We start from the raw sequence: 24,259 nt of genomic DNA, 5'->3' as shown, positions 1-24,259 counted from the left end.
AAAATTTTATTGCAGTTGGTTTCAGACTTTCTTATCCCCATTAGCAGAATGTGACGTTCTACTTACAAAAGTGGAATACATCTTATTAACCCTGCCTGTAGGATAAGGGTTGGGGGTGGAACAGGGAGGATGTGGAGGTTATACTGTGTATGCTTGGCTGAGCATGACTTGCACTGAAAACTGTTTTTACTGTTGAGTACTGCTGTAGTTTGTTAAATAGTTAAAACATGCTTTACTAACAGAGGAAAAAAAAACCTATCAGCAACTTTTTCTGATATTTTTTTCTGAGCACTTTTTAGCGAAGATGCCTTTTCCTGTGCGACCATATGGTTTTGCAGCAAGAACTTATAGTCTAGGCGTTGTTTGTAAATTACAGCAGAAGATAAATTTCTGTCAGATTACTGTGTGTTGCTGTGAAGAATAGCATTGAAACAGGTATTTGGGTTACTTCAATTTAATTCTCAGTTCTTCTAAAAAGTCTTTTAGTCACTACTTCTGTTTCATAACATTTAAATGGGATTTAATGCTTTATATGAAATAGTTGCATAGGTAAGAGGGGAGTATCAAGATAAATAGTTGCATGGGTACGTATGTTACATAGTAAAAAGGGTATTAAAACATTAGTAAAAAAAAAGTAAGGTATTTTTGTGTCACTGGTATGTTTGGTAATCTTAAAGTGGGTTTGACACAATATAAATACACTTTTCTTTAAGTGGGTGGTATAATGGGTATTAAAATAACCACAGATATCCTTAAATCAGAATTTAATTCAAAGGATCTTTACTTACGTTTTTGTGAAATTATGCAGGATTGAAGAGGCTCACACGCTCTTAAGCAGAGTAATGCCTGAGCTCTGTAAGTTAATCATATTAGTAGTCCTCAAAGGACAAAATCTTCTTGCTGTCAAATTATTGAAGGTTTTCTGTGAGTGGTATGGCACTGTTTGGATTGATCTAATGGTCAGTTCCCGTGAAAAGCCTCAGGACATCTGTTCCCACTGTTTCATGTGCATCCTCAGGAGTCAGTTGAGTTTGTGAGTTTCTTAAATTGTCCCCTGCACAATTGTCTAAGCAGCAGGGGTAGCTCAGGGGAAGTAGCAGAGTGAGGACCACTGTTTTCAGTGATAGCTGGTTTTTAAATAAAATTAACTTGCAGAGTTAAACTTCACCTATACATTCCATGACTCATGAGTGTCTGCGTTAAAATGTTTTTACTTTAACTCCTAGTTTGCTATTTTGCCATTAATTTCACCCAGTAAAGAAAGTTTTTGATGAAAAGGATTCTTGTTCAACAGAAAGGAGAAAGTATAATTCTATGAATTTTTTCTTCATAGCGTTGAAACAAGAATCTTGTGTATGATCCTGGAATCTTATGCTTTGTAGACCTCTAAGTTACTCTTCTGAACTAAACTTGATTTTCTTAATTTTTGACTTACTTTCTAATACTTTATTTTCAATATTTTAAAGAAAGATGAAAATTTTCCTTTTTTTTAAATTCCATTCTCTGCTTGTAGTTCATCTGTGGAAGGAAAAAAAAAAACACATTAAACATCCCCGCCCCCCCAAAAAAAAACCAACACACACCGCCCCCAACCCAAAACTACAAAAACCAAAACAACCCACCTTCGAATTATACCACTGGAGCATTTAATTCAGTGCCAGTACTGTTTGAATCAGTGCCTGCTGCTTGTTGCAACTGGAGAAGTAACATTATAATTGTTGGTAATGCACAGAGAGCTCAGCTGAGGAATAGACCTAGGGTAAAGATGCCCAGGTCTTTGGTCTTCTCTTCTGCAGAATTCACATTATCTGAGTAAGTTGCTTAAGCCAGTGCTATCCCTGAACGAAATACTTATTAAACTGTACCTTGTGTCACCAGGTGATCCTATCTGAGTACATAAAATACTCTTGTCAGAGAAAGGTGTTGAGGCTGTCTAATGCTGATTTAGCATTTTGGCAAGATACCGTTCCATGCGTGTAATGATGAGGAACTTCAGCCAGTTCACTGATTTGACTGACTTAAAACGTTGACTACAACCCTGTACTGGTTGAGCGTTGTTTATCTGTGATATATAATTTAAAGACAACGTAACTTCTCATAATAGTGTTTAAGTATGTACTTTAATGTACTGTGGTTATTTTTCTTATTTTTAGGAATCCTACTTTTGTTTTTCTTTATGATGGCATGTTTTTCATAAGCAACATTTTTAACTTCCCTATTTACCAAAACAATTGGACTTTCCTCTTTCATAGATAGTAATTACATAGTCGAAGTGTGGGTGGAAGGAATAGAGAAGGGGCTTTAAACTATTTTTTGAATGGTTTGCATAGGACCATCCTATCTCCCTTAAAATTAATGAGCTGTTATGGTTGCCAGCAGTAATGGGTATTAGTTAAAATAAACTATCCTCTTTGCTCATTTGCATCTGGTATGAATTTGACTTTTTAATTTTATTATTTTTAAAATTAGCTTCATGCTGTCAGATGAAATGCACTATTTTTTAGAAAAAACATTGCTGCAGCATCTTTTATGCTCTGATAACTGCATCACTATAGCATACATACAAACTGTATGGAAGAGAAAGTCATGTTTGTCTCTCTTTTATAACTAGCCAGCTCATGTTTTTTTCACTTTCTCATTTGCAAAGAACTTCTAAAAATTGTTTTTCTAGTTATTTTGATATTTCAAAATGTAAAAAGGCCCTGAAAAGGACTTGAGCTTTTTTTTCCCCAATTACTTTTTATATTAAAATTTTAAAATACAACCTCAATCAAATTTCTAACTGTGGGGTTTTTTTGGCATGTATAATGTTAATTCATAAAACTATGTGCAAATCACCAGTAGTGATAGTGCAGGAATACTTAACTCTGGAAAGGGATTTTGTGTTATTCGTCACTCAAATGAAGGAGAACTTGAAGGAGGTGGGGGTGAGGGGAAGAAAACTGAGGTTTGTTCTTTCTCCTGTGATTTACCTTCTGTTGATTCTTGCATTGTTTTCACTTAACTAAGTTGTCTTACATTATTGCTTCTTGGTATTTCAATCTCAAGTGTAAACAAGAAGGAATAAATTGTGTCCATCAAAGGATAAAATAAAAACCCTAATTCCAAGTCTTCACACCTCTCTTAAACATCTTAAAGAAGCAAAATAGGGCACAAGCCCAATATTTTTTTCCTTTTCAGGTCTCCTTTAAGAGCAGAGACAGCCATGATCCAGCAGTTTTGGAGGTAGAGGCAAGTAAATGTTTTACTTCTTGTAAACATTCCAGTAAGTTTTTGCAAATCACCTATAATTTGAGGAGACTCTAGTTGAAAAAGAATCTCACCCCCCCTTCCCTAAATGGTGAATTTGCTTTGTGTGCTTGATGTGAGGAAAAATATATTTAAGCTTTTACTGATTATTGACAGGCTTCACATCAGTTACACGCAGTTGCAATATGTAATTGGTGTAAAAATATACAAGTTTAATATTAGTGAGATTTTTGTGATAGTAGTTTTTGAAGTTTTTTCTTTCGAACCTGTCTTCAAAATGTAAATTGTGTTGGGTGGTTCATCGTAGTGATTTTCTTTTCTTAAAAAAAAGTGGCTAATATTTGCTACCTCCAACTGCTGGTGTTCAAATCAACTCTTCAGCATTCTCACTAAGGGCAATTCAACGACCTCTTATGTACTGGGTCTAAACCTGTAATTATTTCTATGCTGGGGGCATTTCTGAGAGCTCATGTTGAGTTTTTCCTGAAGGTATCACTTGTGTTCTTAAGTTAGTCTTTTTACTCTTTTCTGAAGGCTGTATTGAAGGTACAGGAAGGAGCTGTATTGCATCTGTATTGTTGAAGTTTTAAAAATCAGTCAGCCTCTGAGTGCTACTGCTCATCAGGAAATTTGACTCCTTCAGGTATCTCAGGCTGTGGTCCAGAGCTGCTTTTAAATTGTCCTATGTCAACACTTGTTGTTCAGTACGACTCACACAGCCCTGGTTAGGCATACTCTCTCCCTTCCTTGTGGCAGTTACTAGTGATTTAAATGACTATGATGACCTGCTTCAGTGCTAAGCCAGCTGAAAACTAAAGCTGGAAGCTTTCTGTTGCTTTTGAGCACTGTGAACTGGATTGCAAGTACTTTAGCATGTCAGGGTGGGACTAGCAGCGCTGATTTAGAATAACTTAAACTGTTGTGGGACTACAGGCTTTAGTCAAAGTGCAGTAATTTTCTTGAATTCGTTGAGCTGGGTGACTGTGGCTTCTCGGTATGCTGTGGAGATGATGCTTTTTACATCTTCAGATAATAAATGCAGGGTCCCCAGCTTGTTTTTTAGAGACAAAATATGGAACATACAGGCTTGAAATACCTGTTCTCTCCACCACTAATGAAATTTTGCCGTGTTTAATTTTCTTATTTAAAGACGCAGACATTTGAAACGGACCAGAATTTTCTGACTGTGAATGATACTAGATCACACAGAATCACAGAATGGTTAGCACAGATGGGTGCTAACTGAGAACTGTGAAGCAAACTTGTGAAACTGTGCACTTGGGTTTTATTTTTTTTAAATATGAGCTGGTTTTGGGGAAGGGCTGGAATTTTTCAGTGGTTTTGGCATCTTTTTCCTGTTTGAAAGTAGTGAAGTTCGTTTGTGGCACATCTAGATGAATTCTTAAGTCATAATACAGTGCAAAGATTAAAAATGTAGTAGTGAATACTTAGAGATGTTTTAAGTTTGTTGGCAGCCTACAATTGTAACATGGAGAACCTTAATGACAAGTAGAGTGCTGATGCTGTTAATTCTAACCACGTTTTTTCGGTTGTTTTGTAAAGAATGTTCTTCAAACCTATTCAGTTAGGAAACTGGTTATTTTTTTTGGACCTTCCTCTTCCTTTTCATCAGTAAAAAGAGACAATTTGCATCGTTTCATAACAATTCAGGATTATATGTAGTTGAGACAGTTTTGCTGAACTTCTCTTTTGGGAGGTGGGGGGAAATGCGCTACTCCATGTTAGAGGGTTACAATGGGGACAGGAAAGAAGCTGGGTTTTGGTCAGCTAATGTGAGAGTACAGTTCAGTGGGATAAAAAATTCTGCTAGTGTGTAAGCTGTATTGACCCAAATTAATACCTGTGCCAGTTTGAGAAGGGAGAAGAGAGGAAAAAGAAAGTGGCCAAGTCAGGAAGTGGAAGGCCAGCACCTGTCGACTGGCAGTAAATCTTTGTCGTCTGTTGGAAATGCATTTTGAACAAAGGCATTATGCTTGTGCTTTCCTGAAGTGTAGGAAACATTTAGAATGAAGGAAGCTACCTTTCCCCTAGCGCTCTCTCTCTAGGATGTGAGCAGAGCGTTTAATTATTTTTGTCCTCAATTCATGCACAATGCTGCCTTATTTTCTAAGATGGATGAAACCATTGGGGAACGTGAGAAAGGCATGCACATAATGACCTTTCCTCCCCAGCCTTACCGTCTTACTTCCACTTCTGTTATTCAGAAGTATATTAATTTAAACTCGAAAACTTTGGTTTCATTTTTGTGTGGGCAGGTAAGCATGCAGTCTAAAACAGTATATGATGGACACTTTAACAGAACAAGTTTGGAACTTGTCTTATGAAGAGTAGAAGCAGTTAATTTTTTTAATAACTTTTTGCAAGTTTCTGATAATGTACTGGAATCTATTAAAAATTACTCACTTTGAATGTCTCCAGACTTGGTTAACCCATCAAGGATTTACTTTGCTTCTGTGGCTTCATGCTGTAATGACATTCTCTTTGGTTCTTTTAATCTGTCCAGTATTTATACATGATATTTCTCTCTTCATTAATATATTTGGTTAGCCGAGGGAAATGGCTAGATCTACCCGTCCTTCTCTTTGAGCACTGTGTTGAAAAAGCAGAACTTGAAACTTTGAATAATTAAATAACTCTTAATTTTTCACATTACAGTGACTTGCAGTGGAGCTGTGATAATTTGGTTAATTGTAGTTTTTCTTCAGTTTGCAAATCTTGCAAATGAAAATGTCAGCAGATTGACTATTTAATGAGATTTTTAAAAAATTACATTCCTTTGAATGTTTTTGTACACTTTACCAAAATTTGTGGGATTCAAAAAGTTCATGTGAAACTGGGTGTCTTTTTGGAAGGATGATGCTGTCTTCTAAACAGCAGTTGTAGGACTGCTAATTGAATGTGATCCTGAAGGATGCATTTCTAGACATTCTCTCCTAAGACCAGTATACATGTATGCAATGTAAACATTGTGATATTTGACTTTTAATTAAAATTATGAATAGCTTTCACTTTTTCTTTTGTTTATGTAATGAAAAAGGGTTTTATTACACTTTATTTTCAAGTTTAAAAAGTGGTCAGAAATATTTTTCATAATTACTCCTTTACAGAAATGTTATTTCAATACTTGAACTTAAAATTACTTTTTCCTATTAAATATTTTCACAAGTTTTTTATTTTAAATGTGTTGCACATACTATATAAAGAACTGATGGTAGTGTATAGTATTTTAAATGAACTGAAAAGTTGTGGTTTTCAGCTCATTAAGTGTAGAAAGCAAATAAAGAATTCCGAACCTTCACCTTAAGGACAGATTCAGTGAAGGACCAGAGACCTCTCTGTGAAAGCCACCAGAGTACTGATGGGTTGCAATGTTCTAATTCCTATGAATCATTAAAGTAGTACTGCTGAAGAGAACTACCCACTGGCTTACTGGTTTTTTTCTTTTTTTTGTTAATCACAGGATTGATGTCACCTGAGGGGGTAAAGGGGGATACTGATCCTGAATATCCATCATCTCTGTACTGTAGGAAAGGCTTCCCTAATATATTATCAGTGGTGTTCTTAAGAGCGATGTCAGTGCGAAGCTGGCATTTATCTGTACAGTCTTTAACTGTCATGACTATTACTACATTTTAATCTAGCCTTGAGAACACATGCCACATGCTGGATACCTCTCATTCTGCAGTTGTTATAATCAATAGAGTTGTGTGAAATTGATCCTAAAGAAGGTTGGAACAGTGGTCACACTTTGAATTATCTAGGTGGTAACTTGGGTGTGTCAAATACAATATAATTGTAGCAAGGATTTGAGGGAACTGCTGCAATAAACCAATATAATTACAGACTGTGTGCAAGGTTTCAGTCATAAATAATGCAAAGTTTGTGTCCTGAGATCATTTGATGCAGTAGTTCTGAATTCTTCCAGGGACTAAACTTCAGTTCATTAGCTAATATTTATTGTCAATTCTATACTCAGTGACAAATTTGGGGAGTTTTCTGTATTCTCTGTAACAAAATTTTCTTTTGTTTTTAAAGTAGAAGTTAATTTTATTTAATTTGCATTAGTGTCTTGCCTGTTACTTTCCGTTTGTCTTGAACTGTTGTCTGGGTTATTTGTTTACAAATAAATTTGTGTTGTAATTGTTGCAACTGAGTATATGCGGAAAGAACAGAACTATTTCAGGAGGAGGGAGTAAAATGATTAAAAATCAAAGTTATATAAATATATGCTTGTGTAATTGCCATAAGATTACATTATTATAGTTTTAGAATAAACTTGCTGATTTAATAGCTTAGCAAAAAAGTAAGAGAAAGGAGATAAAATATAAGTCTAGACCGCTGTTATCAAATGCATTAAAATCTAAGAGTCTTAGCAGTAATGCTGTATAAAATGCTATTGAAATGCTATATTCTTTGTTTCACTCGGTACTGTACTACTGATTGTAGGTCACTGTTGAGGAAACAGTTGAATAAATCATGGATAACAACATGCTACACTATATTTATGCACTGCTTAGAAACGTTGCCATAGTATGAATCCAAAGCAGACAGCACAAAGCTCACATAGCCCATTTTTCAAAACAAACAAAAAATAAAGAAGCAAAAACCAGAAAACAAAACCTCAGAAAAACTGTGTGAATGGGGGCTCAACCTGAATAAAAACCTTGCAATTAACTGGTGAATCTTTCTAGCTATGGAGCAAATCAGTTAGTATATGGATTAGAGTGACCCTGAAATTTAGCTTTTCAGTTGTTTCCAACTGGTAAAGAATCTCTTATCCTGTCTGGACAACACAATATATTTACCTGTAGCATAATGTGTCTTTAACAACAGTATTCTGTGGAAAATGAGTTTGCTACATTAGTCAATGAATATGACTGTTTATCTTCTCCAAAAAACCCACAGACAGTAGAGGGGGCTGCTATTTAGAGCAGAGCAAGCCACCATCTAAGCAGTGGGGTAAGAACCGTGGGCAGTCATCTGCTTAACAGTACCTGGTCACTAAGATAAAGCCCTTCTGTCATAGTTTCTTGAGGCCTGCTGCTGGCTGCAGAATTAACTTTGAGCATCATTTCTGGTCTCACTAATCTCTAATCCAAAATGCAAGTCATCCTTCTAATGGTTCTGTAAATCTGACAATTGCCGAACTTAGTACTGTGGGAGAAATCACTGTGTAAAGAAATGAGAGAGAGCACATAACCAAGTGACATATTAATTATATAATTCGTTAGTGGAAAGCACTCCTAAGCAATTACAAATGGTTTGGTTTTGTTTTTGGTTTTTTTTTTTAAAGCCTTATGTAATAGGGCAGTATTAGTGCTGCTGTATGATGAGCAGGGAAACAGGGCAACTGAAACCCAGTTGATGTCTCCTGTGACATTACACATTTTTAAGAAGAGTGTTAAGATTGCAAATTCAAATTAGAAGATGCTAGAATTAAGGTTGCTAGTTATGACCTTTTTGTATAAATGAACTTTTCCTTGGAGTTAATCGCTATGGTGTAAGTGACTAGGTTTTTTTCTTTACCACACCCTTATTTAAATAAATGGGACATAGTATGTTCATTTCTCGGGTAAGCAACTGAGATGTAACATTTGAAGTGGAAAATGTTGATTGCTTTGCACACCTAACTTGAGGTGAGTGGAAACTGAGTTTTCAGCATAGTTAACTTTTAAATACCAATTTATGTATTATAGTAAAATTACAATTGACATAAGTGGCACTTATAAGTGCCCAATGTGTCCACAGAGTTGCAAGTCAGAGCATGGTGCTCCCTGATCCTCACCCCCTGTCGTGAGTGGTTTGGTGCGTCAGGGGTGCAGCCTGCTGAAGGTGTGACTGACAGTTGGCAGCTTCCTACAGAGGGAGATGCCTGCGCCCTCCTTTATGCTCACTCTGCTACTTGTGGCATGTGTCACTGGGCCAGTTCAGCTTGCTAAACAGGCAAAACCTAATCTGACAGCAGTAGTTTGCTGCCCTGTTAAACTGCTCTAGAAGGGCCCAGTGAGAGCTGTTGCTAGTGCAAAGAAGAGGGAAGGACTCTACAGGCAGAGAGGAAGGAGAAAGGAATGGAGCTGCTTGTTTCGGTGGGAGTGAGCAGCTACCATTTCACCTCTGTTGAACTGAAGTCTACAGAAGAAACCCTTCTATAGAAGAAAACTCAGAGTAGTTCTGACTTGTGATTTGGGAGAGTTTCTTTCTCTGAGGTGATTATGTAAGATCAGTGTTCTAATTATAAGCACAGATATTGTGTCTAAAGCTGGCAATAATCATTTAAGCAACCACTTATGAAAAAGTTTGGTTTCTGTTTAGCACATGTTTTCTTGTTGGCTTAAGAGGTGATTTGAATCTAATTATTCAGGATAGCATTTAGCTGCCTAGGCACTTGAATCTTCTTGCTGTCCCTGCAGACCTACAGGAAGCAGGAGTCATTCAGACACCTGCTCTTCATTATGCATCTTTGAGGAAATCTTCAAGGCAGTTCATCCCAAGGATTGACATAAGAAAGGGGAAATAAGAAAAACATTAGGTGTAACTGTATCAGTGCTGATACCCTATTTTTCATTAAGGTCAGGACCCCACAAAGCACTTCAGCTTATGCATGAGATCTGTTGTAACATCGGTTACTCCCTTCTCACCTCTGTTTTTTGCAGTCTGACTGAGCATGTTCTTGTCAAAACTCACAGTTATAGTTAACTTACACATTTATCTAGAACAGAAAGGGCCATTCCCAAGCAGTGTAAGATACAGGTTTTGAGCTAAAACTCTGGCATTGCAACAGTGTCAGCCTGGCCCTGGCACTAAAACCAGCTTTGCTTTTCTGTGCACAGCCTCTTCCCTGCACTTTGCTGCATTTTTGTAGCCCAGCAGTAAAGTACTGTTGGCAGTGTGTCACTGGTTAAAGTATTAAAGTTTAAAGTTACCCCCCTTTCTCTATCCTTTCCCCTCCCCAACCTGCCCCTCAACCAATCTAATAAAAGGACAGAGGTGATGAATGTTTGTTTTCTCTCTTTTAATTTTTTGAAACTTCACTGGGCAAGAACAGTTTCTTTATGGCTTGGGAGGTTATTAGAAGCTTAACTACTATCTAGGTATGTTTGGTTTGAGTTATGAGTCTCTTATTTTTGTTGCTTTGACAAATAGTAAAAACATAAAGATCACAATGTCCTGAAATAAAGCTAACAATGTATTACTATAAAAATAATTTTATTTTACATTATAAGTCATCTGATTTTAAAGAAACAGTGGTAACTGTTCATATTCTTGAGCAGAGGTCACTTAACTTTTTTGTGCATACAAAGAATAAAAGCTATAAACTTGTTCTCTTTTACTTCAGTTGTTTTTTGGCAGGGAGAAATAGGGAACAGTTTTCCTTTTGATTTTCTTAAATTTTGCTGGCAGTTCTGTGCGGAGTTTTATAACTGTATCTGAAACTTGTCTATTACATTGCAGGTTAAGAGGTGGTACTTTTCAATTTTCTTGGTACATGGAGGTTATGTTAACATGTTCAATCTGAGTTTCTGTTAAAAATGTTCTATAGTGACACCTTCGTATACTTTTGTGCAAAGATTTGGAGCGAGTAAAATTTTACTTTTCTTACTAAGTGTTAAGCAGTTTCTGAAAAGATGTTAAGGAGGTTAGTAATAATGTATTAATGTAAATGTTAACAGCGTGAGAAAATGGGGAGGAGTAGTTCTCTCTTTTAAAAGCTTACAATTATTTTGTAACTAAAAAAAGTGAAGGGTTGGTGTGACTATATTGTCATTTTACAAAGTTGTCTTGACCATATGCTCCCTTAAGACCTTCACCGAGATTTGTGCAGAGAAATCTCTATCGATACATCTTGTATTTTTCATATATATGTATGAGGCATATATGGGCCTCATCCTTGAGGAAACACTAAAAGCAAAATGGTTGGATTTTCAAGCAGAGGCTGAGTCACTGGACTCTGGAAGTGATAGGCAAATTGAGATTAGGAAAGTGGAAGTGTGGATATGTTGGCATTAAAATGCAGGGTGTAAGCAGCTCTATTCTGATAGCTCCAAAAGGTCACTTAGCTATTACATTTTTTCTCTTTGTCTTTCTTTTTCCTCCTTTTCTTTAACAGTACTGTAAATTCAGTCTGAAATTAAAAAAAAAAATTAAAAAATAATTGATCATTTTTCTTAATGATAAAAAACGGAATTTAACAAATTATGTATGAGTTAATGTAGCCTTGTCTGTTTCTTAGATTTTTAATATAAATGAGTGAAAACTGCTGAAATTCATGATTATATTAAGCAGGAATAAAACCTGAAGAAAAGTGTGGTTTTATTTTGTTATTTCTTGATGCTTATGGTTTGTTCAACATTGCGTATACGTGGAGCTGTCATAGAAGAGCTGGAGCACAGGTGTTTGAGGACGAGCTTAACTGAGAAATGGATCAATTTAACACTGAGCTCAAATTATTGAGGGGAGTGTTCATGCGTTGACCAGGTTTGCTGTGCAAAGCAGCAATCAAATCTAAGCAAGGCAGAGAGGAAATAAAACATGGATTAGAGAAATAAAAATGGTTGAAATTCAGTAAAGACAGATGCCACAATTATCTGTGGCAGTTACTGTTGATGAAAGGTACATGATAGTACTTCAAAAGAGGAAAGAAAGTGTTTCAAAAAGCGTAAAATTATACTACCAGCCTAAGAGCTGATCATGTTCTCCATTGAATATAAAAATATCATTTGTTTTATGTTTTCTACTTTTACAGGTGCTAGTGACTAATACAACATTGATTGCAATGTTCAAAATTCAGTACGCTGTAAATGGTGGTCCAAATTGCAGTTGAGAACAGTGTTTTGGGGTTGTTTTTTTCCTGTTTGTTTTTTTTTCTTTCCCTTAAACTATTAAAAAAAAAATCTCGAAAGAAATACTGTGGATTACTATACTGTATAGACAAGAAGTTTGAGAAACCAATGAACGGACATGTTTTTCCCTTAAATACAGCTGAGGAGTAGTGGTAGCACTTTTCTTTGAACAATAGAGTAAGTATTCAGAAATGTGAAACCGCAGCTCAGGTATTTCCCTTAAGTTCCCAATTGATTAAACCGTAGGCTCTGATGATGCTTTCCATCTTTTTTGTTCATTGGACAGATGAAAGTAAAAGTTCCATATGAATGGAAAAAGGAAAAACTAAGGGGCTCACCTTGAAATTGGAAGTAGAGGTTCTCAAAGTGCTGTTTATACATTTTACCCAGTCACTCACAACTGTAAAAAAGCCTCTAGTCCTAAGTAAAAGAACAGGATCCCATCTCCTGGTGATGTCCTTTATCATTGGGCTAGAGATGCCTCCAGCACTTTTTGCATATTTTTTTTTCCTCCCCTCCTGAGCAGTGATCTGATCTTCCTAAAGGGTGAAGTGGGAAGTGCCTTGTTCTGCCTTGTTCTGCCCTTCTTTGGCCTGATGGTAGGGCACTCCTGTAATATCAGCGTGGTGATACTGATGCGTTTTTGGCTAAGGTGGTACTAGGATCTTGATTGTCATTTCCTGGACCAATGTAGCAACCGCTGGACTGTTACATTGCATTTTCTTGGACTTGCAACTTCTTTCTTAAAGCAACTTTCTTGAAGTTGCCATGCCTTGAGTTAGTTTTGGAAAGTATATTATATTGGGTCCTTTTGGATGTCAACACTTTCAGCTCTCTTAGTTTGAGAATCCCAGATGAAAAACAGGCACCAGACTTTCAGTTTTATTAAGATTATTTTGCCTTTCAGCATGTTTTCCAGTGGAATAGAGAAGCGTGTGTTAGCAAGGCTAGTAACCTTGGTGTACTAGTCTTCCTCTTGAGGAGAAATATAATAGTAAATTAAAACATAATACAACTAGAATACTGCTTTGATAAAAACTGAGATATACAGAAGAATCTTTATGTACTTAAAAGAGTAAATTTAATAGTATTATATAGTAAAATATGATGTTACTGACATGTTGATCCTACTTTAAGAAATACCTTTTTAGGTCATGGAGGGGAATAACTCGTTCATAAACCCTGATCTATTCTGGATATATGTTATGTTTTGGTTTTAACATCTTGTTAATGATCAGTACAATAAAACTTCAAAGTATGTTAAGACTCTGTAAACTGAGTAATTTAATACCTGTGTGTATAAAAGTGCATGGTATATAGGTGCTGCTTGATACTAAGGTAGATGAAAGAATACTTATTTTTGTCAGCCTTTATCTGAAGCTGAATAGTAGAATCAGCTTTGTACTGATTAATAATGCTCATAGACTTTGATAGGTTTATGCAGAAGTGATGTTAGAACAATTGCACATTATTTTGAAGCTAATTTCATTAGTGACTGCTAATGAGTGGACTTGAGTCATGAGTTGAAATACACTTACTGTCTGTATTTCCTGGGTAGAGAATGCTCTGAGGAATGTGTCTGTTGTCACAGATCAGGTTTTGTTGATCTGAGCCTTCATTTAAAAATGTCTTTTGTACCTTGAGATTCAGAATATGGAGGTACTTCCCTTCAAAAAGCCATCTCAAGATAACCCTGAATCAAGGAGACTATTGCATTCATGTTTTATGGGTATTTCATTTTCTTTCGAGGGAATTTGATATTTGTTTACAGATATTATTGCATTAACAGTGGTCAGTGTGGGAAAATAATCATAGTATTGTGAAATGCCTTTTACCACTTATTCCCTTTTCTGTAGGGGAATAAACTTAGACTTGGATATCAGTGTAACTCTGTCTCCATATGAAGTTTACTACTTCAGGAATACTGGTAAAGTTAAAATGTTAAAACTCTTACCTGTAGTCTAAAGTCAGAGAAATGAACATCATTGTTCCTCTGACTAGGTAAAGTTCGACAATTCGTGGTAACTTTACGTATGAGTATTAATAATTGCATTAATCTCTAACAAATATATCCAGGTATTGTGTTTATGCTATGCATTTCACGTGCTGAATTCTCAGTTATTCCCTGATGATACAGATGTATACAAAACTTGTACTTTCATCCCTGAACAGTGAAATACTCGGTCTCAACAGGCTCCTGGGTTTTGAGAGCACACGACAATACAGCTTGTTCTGCAAATCATTGCACTTACTTTTCACACTGGCACAACTTGAGACAAATACGCAAGAAGAAAATCCTGGAGAGGTGCAATGCTGTAGCCTGTTGCACAGAGCCTTACCCTTTGCGATGGAGAGTTCCTGCTGGCCCTGCTCTCGGGAGCAGTTTACCATCCAGCTTTGGTGGTGCAGAGCAGGGGGTGTGTGAGTGCCCTGGTTTGGGCGGTGACAAGGACTTCCTCTTTTGTCAGCAGACCCTGAGTATTGGATCAGCTCAGTTGTACTGTGGAGCCACAGCTTTAGAAGAAGTCACAGCTTTAGAAAGATCCACTGTGGTGTTTCGTGCATGTGGGAACCATTTTGACTGCAGGGCAGGTCAAACCAAGCACCGCCCAAGTTCCGAAGTTCGCTGAGCACAAAGTCTGTGTTAAGGCTCTGAGACAGAGAACTGAATCCTCTTCAGTGCATTTAAACATTTAGGTTGTTTCATGCCATCGGATTTTTTCAGACTAGTTCTTAAAAGATTTTTTAGATAATGTCCTTTGACAATGTTTGACAGCTACCAGCTAGTTAGTGTGAGCTGGAAGACACCCACTTCTTAATCCAGAATTGTCTTGAAGGGGGCTTATACAACAGTAATGGATCATTAAAGGCACACTAAATAATACTAACTTGTTCGGCATCCCAAACAGTAAGTACGTGACTATTAATTTAAGCAATTGATCTGTTGCTTGTATAGGAGAAAAGTTCGATCAAAAATTCTAAATGTGAAGTAAGCTACAGTGTTCTCCCTGACCAGGTGCTACACCTTCAGCATTTCTTTTGTTACATTATTTTTCATCAGCTTTCTTATTGTGAACAGCTACCATTAGAAGCTCAGTAGGAGCAAAACCAGCCTATGTTAATTTGCCTGACTGTAACTGCACAATTAAAGCAGTTTATCAGCAGGGGTTAGGACAATCAGTGTGTTCTGATGCTTCATGTTATAAAATTACTTCTGTTGTTCAAACAGATACTGTAATTAGTGCATCATTTTTATCTTGTTTTCTGCAGGGCTGGCTTGGAGTTTCATCTGATAAAAACCTCTATTTTTGCTACTTACCTAAGCACTTACTTGTTTGCAGGCCTCTTCTAAAGTAACAACTTCTATTGAAATATTAATGTCATGAGTATATAATGTGAATACACTTGTGAATATAGGTTATGGGGTGGTGGGTTATTTTTCAGGGATTTATTTTTGTTTGTTTTTCACCGGTCAGCCCTGTCAAGACTTAGATTCATTGGCAAAAATGGAAGGAGAAAACTCCATGTTTGTATTTGCAATTATTTCTACATACTAGCATTTAATATCTAGATGAACCCTAGATGAACAAGTTGCTTCATGTCAGATAATAAAGATAACTGTGTTCTGTCCCTGGCACATGCATAATTAGATTTCACTGAGGATAGTTTCATGAGATATGGTGAGCCAGTCTTTAAATGGCAGTTCTGTGTTAAAATATGGTTCCTCATGTTCTCCCTTTCCCAATTATAGCACTGGCCTTGTGTTGGCACTCAGTAGTCCCGTGTGGTCTTATTCAATTCACTTGTCCACCAGAAAATCGTGGGGGGGAAGAGGGGGTGTGGTTTTGCTGCATTGGCACATTGGCCTGGTGTGGTGCTGGGACCAGTCCCTGTGGAGGAATAAGGACTGCCTGGTAAGGGGGGAGTGAACTTTTTGAAATAGATTGGTCACAAAAAGGATACAATAAGACAACAGTAAGAGACAATTCAAGTGACTTGTTTCATGAGGGCTAGAGCTCTCATAAATATGTGTCAGCTGATGTGGAGTTATTTGTATATCCGAGACTTCTAAGGGGTTTATTCCTTGCACCATAGGTTACAGACATCCTCTGTCTTCCAGATGTTTGTTCTCAACTTTCTCTGCAGCAGAAATGCCAAAAACTTAGAAATACTAAAATTCTGTACCTCAGGTTGGCAGAAAGAACAGTTATGAGAACAAAGGTTACATTGGACAACTCTTGTGGCCCATGAAAGGTTGGGAGTAATGACTTAGTTTAGGGAAAAGAGCATTCTTAGATTCTTCTGACTTGGTTTTACCAGTTCAACTGTGTTGATAAAAGGTTGTTAAGTAAAGTGTAATCTGTATTGAATGGTTGAGTAATGTTTCTCTTGGACTCATTAATTGAGACCTGACATTGTTGCATGGCTACAATACATATCAACTCTTATTTAAAAATACTAAAACTAGAGCAGGACTAGAATTTCCTTACAGTGACCTTTGATTTATCACTTTTTAAATATAACTTTTGTTTCAAAATTGCTTTAAATCAACATGTTAACTTTTTTAAAATTCACATAGCTTTTTTTAAACTGCTCTTCCAATTATCTTTAAAACTTTGATATATATGTGTGAATGTTTTCAATATGGAAAAGAAACATTCACTTAGAACTACTGTCAATTGTAATGTACCTGTAGCACAGTTTATTAGACAAAATATATTGTGGTAATTTTACTAAATAACTGAATTTCTTCTGTCCACATCTTACCTCCTCCATTTGGCTGTGAGATGTAGCTATGAGTGATAATACTGTTTCTTATATCTTAGGATAATTTTAATTAAAGTTCTTAGAGTGTACTCAAATTAAACCTTTGTACAGTTTAAAGGACTAAAGCTATTCTGATAACTTTTAATTTTAGCATTCAGTTTGACATTATATGAAAACATTCTTCTTTTTACTCTAGCTTTTCTGTGTTTTTTGTCATTCAGTAGGGAGGGCAGCTTGTTGTAATAGGTTGGTGAAAACAGAATTTAATAATCTATCACTTAAAGAGGAGTTAGGATTCTAAGGTTCGTTCTCAGCATTTCCTTGAGCCAGTGCCTTTATTTCTTTAAAAGGCCCCTATTGTTGGTGTTGAGCTGTGTTTGTATTTTGTAGTGACCAACATTACTGGAAATGGTATGAGTTAGAGTGGAAGAAGTGCGTAGAATGGGAGTTGCACTTTTTTAATACTACAGGCCATAGCTTTCTGAAAAAAAATGCCATGTGGAAAACTTCCTTCCACTCTTACCACATTGCATTCATTCATGCTTTATTGTCTAACTAATATATCCCAGCCTGCATGTAAACAGGTACTAGGTGAGTATTTCTTTTCAGTGTTTATTTCCTTTTCCTTTGATGGCATTCTGACAGCTGGAAATGACTGGATTCTACTTCACCGGGTTTTAATTCGTCAGCTTATTTTTAGTCAGGTGGCCATACTGTGAAGGTCTTTAGGCCTTTGTGGTGAGAAATAAAGTTTGAGGTTTTTAAACAAGTTCTTGATAAAATATTTCATGATGGCTACCTTTCTGAAAATATTTTCCCCTTTCATCATTTGAATCTTTTGAACAATTTCAGTCAAGCTTGACAAGCACTTCTTTCGGTTTGAAGTTTTTTGAAAATTACTGGCTAGATAGGGGGGAGGCCTAACTTAATACCTCTCAGCGAGGGAAGGGATGTACTGAGTTTTCAGTCATCTGCTTTGCATAGCTTAGAGAAAGCTAGTAAGCTGCTGTCTCTTTCTTGTTAAATCAGTAGCCAAGGTATTAAGAAGGAAGCTTTGGGATAGCATATGAACATATAAATAGAAATGGCCTTAAAGGACTGGTCTGCAGGAGATATGAGAGCTTGACTTGGAATTACTGTGGTTGGGTGAGGTGTATGGAAAACACAGGACACAAATCAACAGGGAGTTGGACTTAAGTATTTCTCCTCATGGGACAACTTTTCTAATATTAAAGCTTGGCTGCATAGATGCAAGTCAGTTGCATCCTCTGCCTGCTTCTTGGCTCCCTCCTAAATCCCTCCCCAAGAAAATAAAAAATAATTAGGGGGAAAAAAAAAAATCAAAAAAAATCTGTAATTATGTTACTTTTTCTGTTATTTTTGAGCAACTAGATATCAAGGAGCTGTAGCAAGATTTTTTTTTTCCGTTGACCTTAATAGCCAGATAAATATTGAGCAGTTTCTTCAAGTTCGTTATTGTGTATAGGTACCCTGAGGATAATGAATCTATACGCACAGGCAACAGAAAAGAAACTGTTAACCCACTAAGAAAGCAACCTCGTGGGACAGAATGGAAGCAGTGGAGGAATTCAAAGCCCCAGTGCGTTGAGGTAGAACAGAAGAAATTGGAAATTGGACAGGCCACTAAGGAGAGGTGGTGGAGTTGCTCTTTATGTGAGTGAGCAGCTAGAATGTATTGAGTTCTGTCCAGGGGCGGATCAGGAGCGAGTTGAGAGTTTGTGGGTGCGAATTAATGGGCAGGCTGGCAGGAGTGATACTGTTGTGGGTGTCTATTACAGGCCACTGGATCAGGATGAGGAGGGTGATGAGGCCTTCTACAGGCAGCTGAGAGCAGTCTCTCAATTACAGGGCCTGGTTGTCATGGGGGATTTCAACTACCCTGATATTTTCTGGGAGGCCTGCTCAGCCAGCCATCCTCAGTCCAGGAGGTTCCTCCAGTGCGTTGATGATAACTTTCTGATGCAAATGGTGGATGAGCCAACTAGGAGAGGAGCGCTGCTGGATCTTATCCTCACTAACAAGGAGGTTCTGGTTGAAGCGGTGAAGGTTGAGGGTAGCCTTGGTTGTAGTGACCATGAGATGGTAGAGTTCAGGATCTCATGTGGCAGGAACAGAATAGCTAGCAGAATCACAACCCTGGACTTCAGGAGGGCCAACTTTGGCCTTTTCAAGCAATTGCTAGGGGAAATCCCATGGGACAGGGTACTAGAAGGTAAGGGGGCCCAAGATAGTTGGTTAGCATTCAAGGACTGCTTCTTCCGAGCTCAAGGTCAGAGCATCCCAACAGGTAGGAAGTCAAGGAAGGGTACCAGGAGACCTGCATGGTTAAACAGGGAACTGCTGGGCAAACTCAAGTGGAAGAAGAGGGTGTACAGATCATGGAAGGAGGGGCTGGCCACTTGGGAGGAATATAAGTCTGTTGTCAGAGGATGTAGGGAGGCAACTAGGAAAGCTAAGGCCTCCTTGGAATTAAACCTTGCAAGAGAGGTGAAGGACAACAGAAAGGGCTTCTTCAAATACATTGCAGGTAAAGCCAACACTAGAGGCAATGTAGGCCCACTGATGAATGAGGTGGGGGCCCTGGAGACAGAGGATACAAAGAAGGCGGAGTTACTGAATGCCTTCTTTGCCTCTGTCTATACTGCTGGAGGCTGTCCTGAGGAGCCCCGGACCCCTGAGGCCCCAGAAGAAGTCAGGATAGAGGAGGAATCTGTCTTGGTAGATGAGGGCTGGGTCAGGGACCAATTAAGCAATCTGGACGTCCATAAATCCATGGGCCCTGATGGGATGCACCCGCGGGTGCTGAGGGAGCTGGCGGAAGTCATTGCTAGGCCACTCTCCATCATCTTTGCTAAGTCGTGGGCAACGGGAGAGGTGCCTGAGGACTGGAGGAAAGCGAATGTCACTCCAGTCTTCAAAAAGGGCAAGAAGGAGGACCCGGGTAACTATAGACCGGTCAGCCTCACCTCCATCCCCGGAAAGGTGATGGAGCAACTTGTTCTTGGTGCTGTCTCTAGGCACATCAAGGATAGGGGGATCATTAGGGGCACTCAGCATGGCTTCACCAACGGGAAGTCATGCTTAACCAACTTGATAGCCTTTTATGAGGACGTAACCCGGTGGATAGATGATGGTAAAGCTGTGGATGTGGTCTATCTCGATTTCAGTAAAGCGTTTGACACGGTCTCCCACAGCATCCTCGCAGCTAAACTGAGGAAGTGTGGTCTGGATGATCGGGTAGTGAGGTGGATTGTTAACTGGCTGAAGGAAAGAAGCCAGAGAGTGGTGGTCAATGGGACTGAGTCCAGTTGGAGGTCTGTGTCTAGCGGAGTCCCTCAAGGGTCGGTACTGGGACCAGTACTATTCAATATATTCATTAATGACTTGAATGAGGGAATAGAGTGCACTGTCAGCAAGTTCGCTGATGAGACCAAACTGGGAGGAGTGGCTGACACAGCGGAAGGCTGCGCAGCCATTCAGAGAGCGCTGGAGAGGCTGGAGAGTTGGGCGGGGAGAAATTTAATGAAATATAACAAGGGCAAGTGTAGAGTCCTGCATCTGGGCAAGAACAACCCCATGTACCAGTACAAATTGGGGGCAGAGCTGTTGGAGAGCAGCGTAGGGGAAAGGGACCTGGGGGTCCTAGTGGACAGCAGGATGACCATGAGCCAGCAATGTGCCCTTGTGGCCAAGAAGGCCAATGGCATCCTGGGGTGTATTAGAAGGGGTGTGGTTAGCAGGTCAAGAGAGGTTCTCCTCCCCCTCTACTCTGCCCTGGTGAGGCCGCATCTGGAATATTGTGTCCAGTTCTGGGCCCCTCAGTTCAAGAAGGACAGGGAACTGCTAGAGAGAGTCCAGCACAGAGCCACGAAGATGATTAGGGGAGTGGAACATCTCCCTTATGAGGAGAGGCTGAGGGAGCTGGGTCTCTTTAGCTTAGAGAAGAGGAGACTGAGGGGTGACCTCATTAATGTTTATAAATATGTAAAGGGCAAGTGCCATGAGGATGGAGCCAGGCTCTTCTCAGTGACATCCCTTGACAGGACAAGGGGCAACGGGTGCAAGCTGGAACACAGGAGGTTCCACATAAATATGAGGAAAAACTTCTTTATGGTGAGGGTGACCGAACACTGGAACAGGCTGCCCAGAGAGCTTGTGGAGTCTCCTTCTCTGGAGACATTCAAAACCCGCCTGGACGCATTCCTGTGTGACATGGTCTAGGCAATCCTGCTCTGGCAGGGGGATTGGACTAGATGATCTTTCGAGGTCCCTTCCAATCCCTAACATTCTGTGATTCTGTGGAAGTCCTGTCCAAACTCTATTCTCTTATTTTTTTTACTAATTGTTTTTTCAAAACATATTGTGTGGACTTTTGTTCTTCTTAACCTTTCTTTCAGTCTTGCCGTTTGACTTAAGAAATAGTACTCTCAATAACAACAGGACTTCTATTAACATACCATAGAAGAGCATATGTAGAACTAGTCATATACTAGTTCAGTTATCTTGCCAATAAGCATTTGTATGATTGATTGTGCTCTGAGGTCTGACATTGATAATACGTGTGATTATTGACCTCACACACATTGTGTTCCACCTAAAAGTAAATTAAGGGGTGTGGAAAAAAAATCTACAGTATCATCTGTGTATTCTCCTATGTGCAGCTCTTTTTTTAAAAAAAAAAAATCCTCATGCTGCAACAGAATAATTTGAAGTACAGCACCAATAGTTGAGATTACGTTAATCTGAAATATTTAAATACCGAATAACAGAGAGGCATACTACTTTGTTTTATATCACAAAGTATTTTTCTGTATTCTAAAAGTTACAAATCAGGCATACATCCACTATAACAATGTACATTTTATTTTTCGTTGCTGACAGGTGGTAACTCCTTCAAATCTTCCAAGTTTTTGAGACTTCATACCATATTATTTTCATTATTAAAGAAATCAATGCAGTACAGTACGGCCTATATGTTTGCCCACACCTTTCCTTGTCGTTTGTCCCTTCCCCGCCCCCCCCCCCCCGTGCTACTATAGTCCTGCAGTTTATCATGCATCTCGTGGTAGTAGCCAGTACCTTTCCCATTCCAGCATTGTCAGCTCACCACCAGTCAGTGCAAGAAGAGGTAGCTGCACGTTTCTTGCTCTGCCCTCTGCTGGTTTAGGAATCTTCTCTCATTCATCATACCTGTAACGTAATACTTTGTACTACCTCATATTAATATAACCTGTCACCATCTTAAAAGGTAACAACTCCTGCGTTGGATTAAAAAAGAAAAAAAAAACAATTAATTGAATTGTTAAAATAGAAATAGGGGAGTTTTGATCATGATTGAGTGAAATGAGCTGCAAATACCTTGTGGTAGATAGTTCTTTCAAAGATTAAATTACAGCAGTGAGCATGTTGTAACTGCTGCATTTTTGCGTCAGGTTCTGTTTTATAAATGAGGGTTATTTTTCTCTTTCTTTTTTCAGCTTCTGAAGTTCACAGATATATTCACAACCAGCATGGTTGTCACGGTTTTAAAGCTGGGCCAGCTATTAAACCTGTGGCAGATGCCCTCTGTTATTCCCCCCGCCTCCCCCCAAAGGGAAAGGGAAAGGGAAAAGGGAGAGAGACTTCCGGGTTGGAAAGTTAAAACAGTTTTAATAAACTATAATAATGAAAAAGAGTATAATAATAGAAATAATCAAATATATACAAATATATATATACAAAACCAAGATTGAGCTCCCCTGAAGTCAGCCACGTCACCACCGGCACTGCAGGGCAGGCTCCGGGAAGGCCCAGGCTGGGCCTAGCGACGGTCGAGAGCTGGATTCAGGGATGCACGGATCGGGATCGGGGGCAGCAGGAAAACAGACGGAGTCCTCCTTGGACACCGGCCATAGCAGAAAGAGAGCGAGACCCTCGTGATCCCCCCCCTTTATACCGAGAATGACGTGTGTGGGATGGAATACCCTCGTTGGTCAATTTTGGGTCACCTGCCCTGTCTGCTCCCCGCTGCAGCTGCGACCCCCCTTCAGCTCTTCACTTGTAAGCAGTGAGGAATTCAGCAGTGACCTTGGTTTCTCTAAGAATAAGTACAGCAAGAGTCTTACTGCACAACATCCCTACCGGTACCTCAGCGATAACTACAAACTTCGAGCGTTATCAGTCCTGGAAGCAGACACTGTCTGCAAACATGCAGTTAGTTTCAGAAAGTGCAGTTACTTAGAGGAGACTTAGCTGAAAGTAAAAATCACTGAAAGGAAAATCGGCCTGGTTTAGGCCAAACCAGGACAATTGTTTAGAAAGTTGGCTAAGATAACTTTTAAAAAAAATCACTATAGCTGACAGTATGGAGTAGTGCGTATGTGCACGTTACATGAAGAATAGTGAAAAGAAATTTCCTTCAAAGTACTGATTCTTCTACATAAATTTTCCATTCATCTCTCATGATTCCGGTTTTTTAACTCATTTTTTATCCCTGTCTATCCCACAAAACATTTCAGACCTAAAGCTGCTTATTTAAAGATAGACCATTCTAAGGAACAGTGTTCCCTCTGGTAAATATGAATATAAAGTACTGCAAGTTTTTGTTGGTGTTAAATCTTCAAACATTTTCTCTGCATGTCTGATTTCCTGGAAGAATTCTAAGGAAATCTGGGGGAAAAGACACATTTGCAATTAACTTGGCTTGCTTTAATTGTTTTAAAATGTGAATTGTGCTTGGGCCACAAATGTTTGTCTTTATTATGTCCAGGGTTTTAAATAACTGTTTTTTGTTTATGTGGGCCTTTATTTAGATTCAAAATTCATGCCAGTTGGACACCAACAAGGCTATGGGCCTGGATGAGATTCACCCCAGAGAAATGAAGGAACTGGCAAATGAACTTGCCAAACCACTCTCTATTATCTACTGGCAGTCCTGGTTAACTGGAGAAGTTCCAGCTGATGGGAAATTAGCAAATGTAACGCCCATCTATAAGAAGGGCCAGAAGGATGATCCACGGAACTATAGGCCTGTCAGCCTGACCTCGGTGCCAGGCAAGGTGATGGAACAGATCATCCTGAGTGCCATTACACGGCACATGCAGGACAATCGGGGCCAGCCAACATGGATTCATGAAAGGCAGGTCCTGCTCGACCAACCTGATCTCCTTCTATGACCAAGTGACCCGCTTAGTAGATGAGGGCAGGGCTGTGGATGTAGTCTATCTAGACTTCAGTAAGGCATTCAACACTGTCTCCCACAGCATCCTCCTAGACAAACTGGCTGCCCAGGGCTTGGATGGGTGGACTCTTCAATGGGTTAAAAACTGGCAGGATGGCCGAGCCCAGAGAGTGGTGGTGAACGGGGCAAAGTCCAACTGGTG

The 24,259-nt window shown here is 38.8% G+C and overlaps 1 protein-coding gene across 7 annotated transcripts in view; it reads left to right on the top strand.

Annotated features, from left to right (window-relative positions):
* QKI (QKI, KH domain containing RNA binding) overlaps positions 1 to 24,259 on the top strand; it is a 178,889-nt gene that overhangs the window by 92,885 nt on the left and 61,745 nt on the right. For 3 of the 7 annotated variants that reach the window (XM_068413769.1, XM_068413741.1, XM_068413751.1), the window contains exon 4: positions 3,181 to 3,231. The exons of the other annotated variants lie outside the window; for them this stretch is intronic. In XM_068413769.1, coding sequence (XP_068269870.1) covers positions 3,181 to 3,231 — 51 coding nt within the window. The remainder of the gene's footprint in view (positions 1 to 3,180; positions 3,232 to 24,259) is intronic. 7 annotated transcript variants of the gene reach the window in all.

Source organism: Nyctibius grandis, chromosome 1 (genome assembly GCF_013368605.1).
Source record: "Nyctibius grandis isolate bNycGra1 chromosome 1, bNycGra1.pri, whole genome shotgun sequence".
NCBI classification, from domain to species: domain Eukaryota; kingdom Metazoa; phylum Chordata; class Aves; order Nyctibiiformes; family Nyctibiidae; genus Nyctibius; species Nyctibius grandis.
The sequence above is the reverse complement of the archived record's forward strand: the minus strand, read 5'-3'. Positions and strand labels throughout refer to the sequence as shown.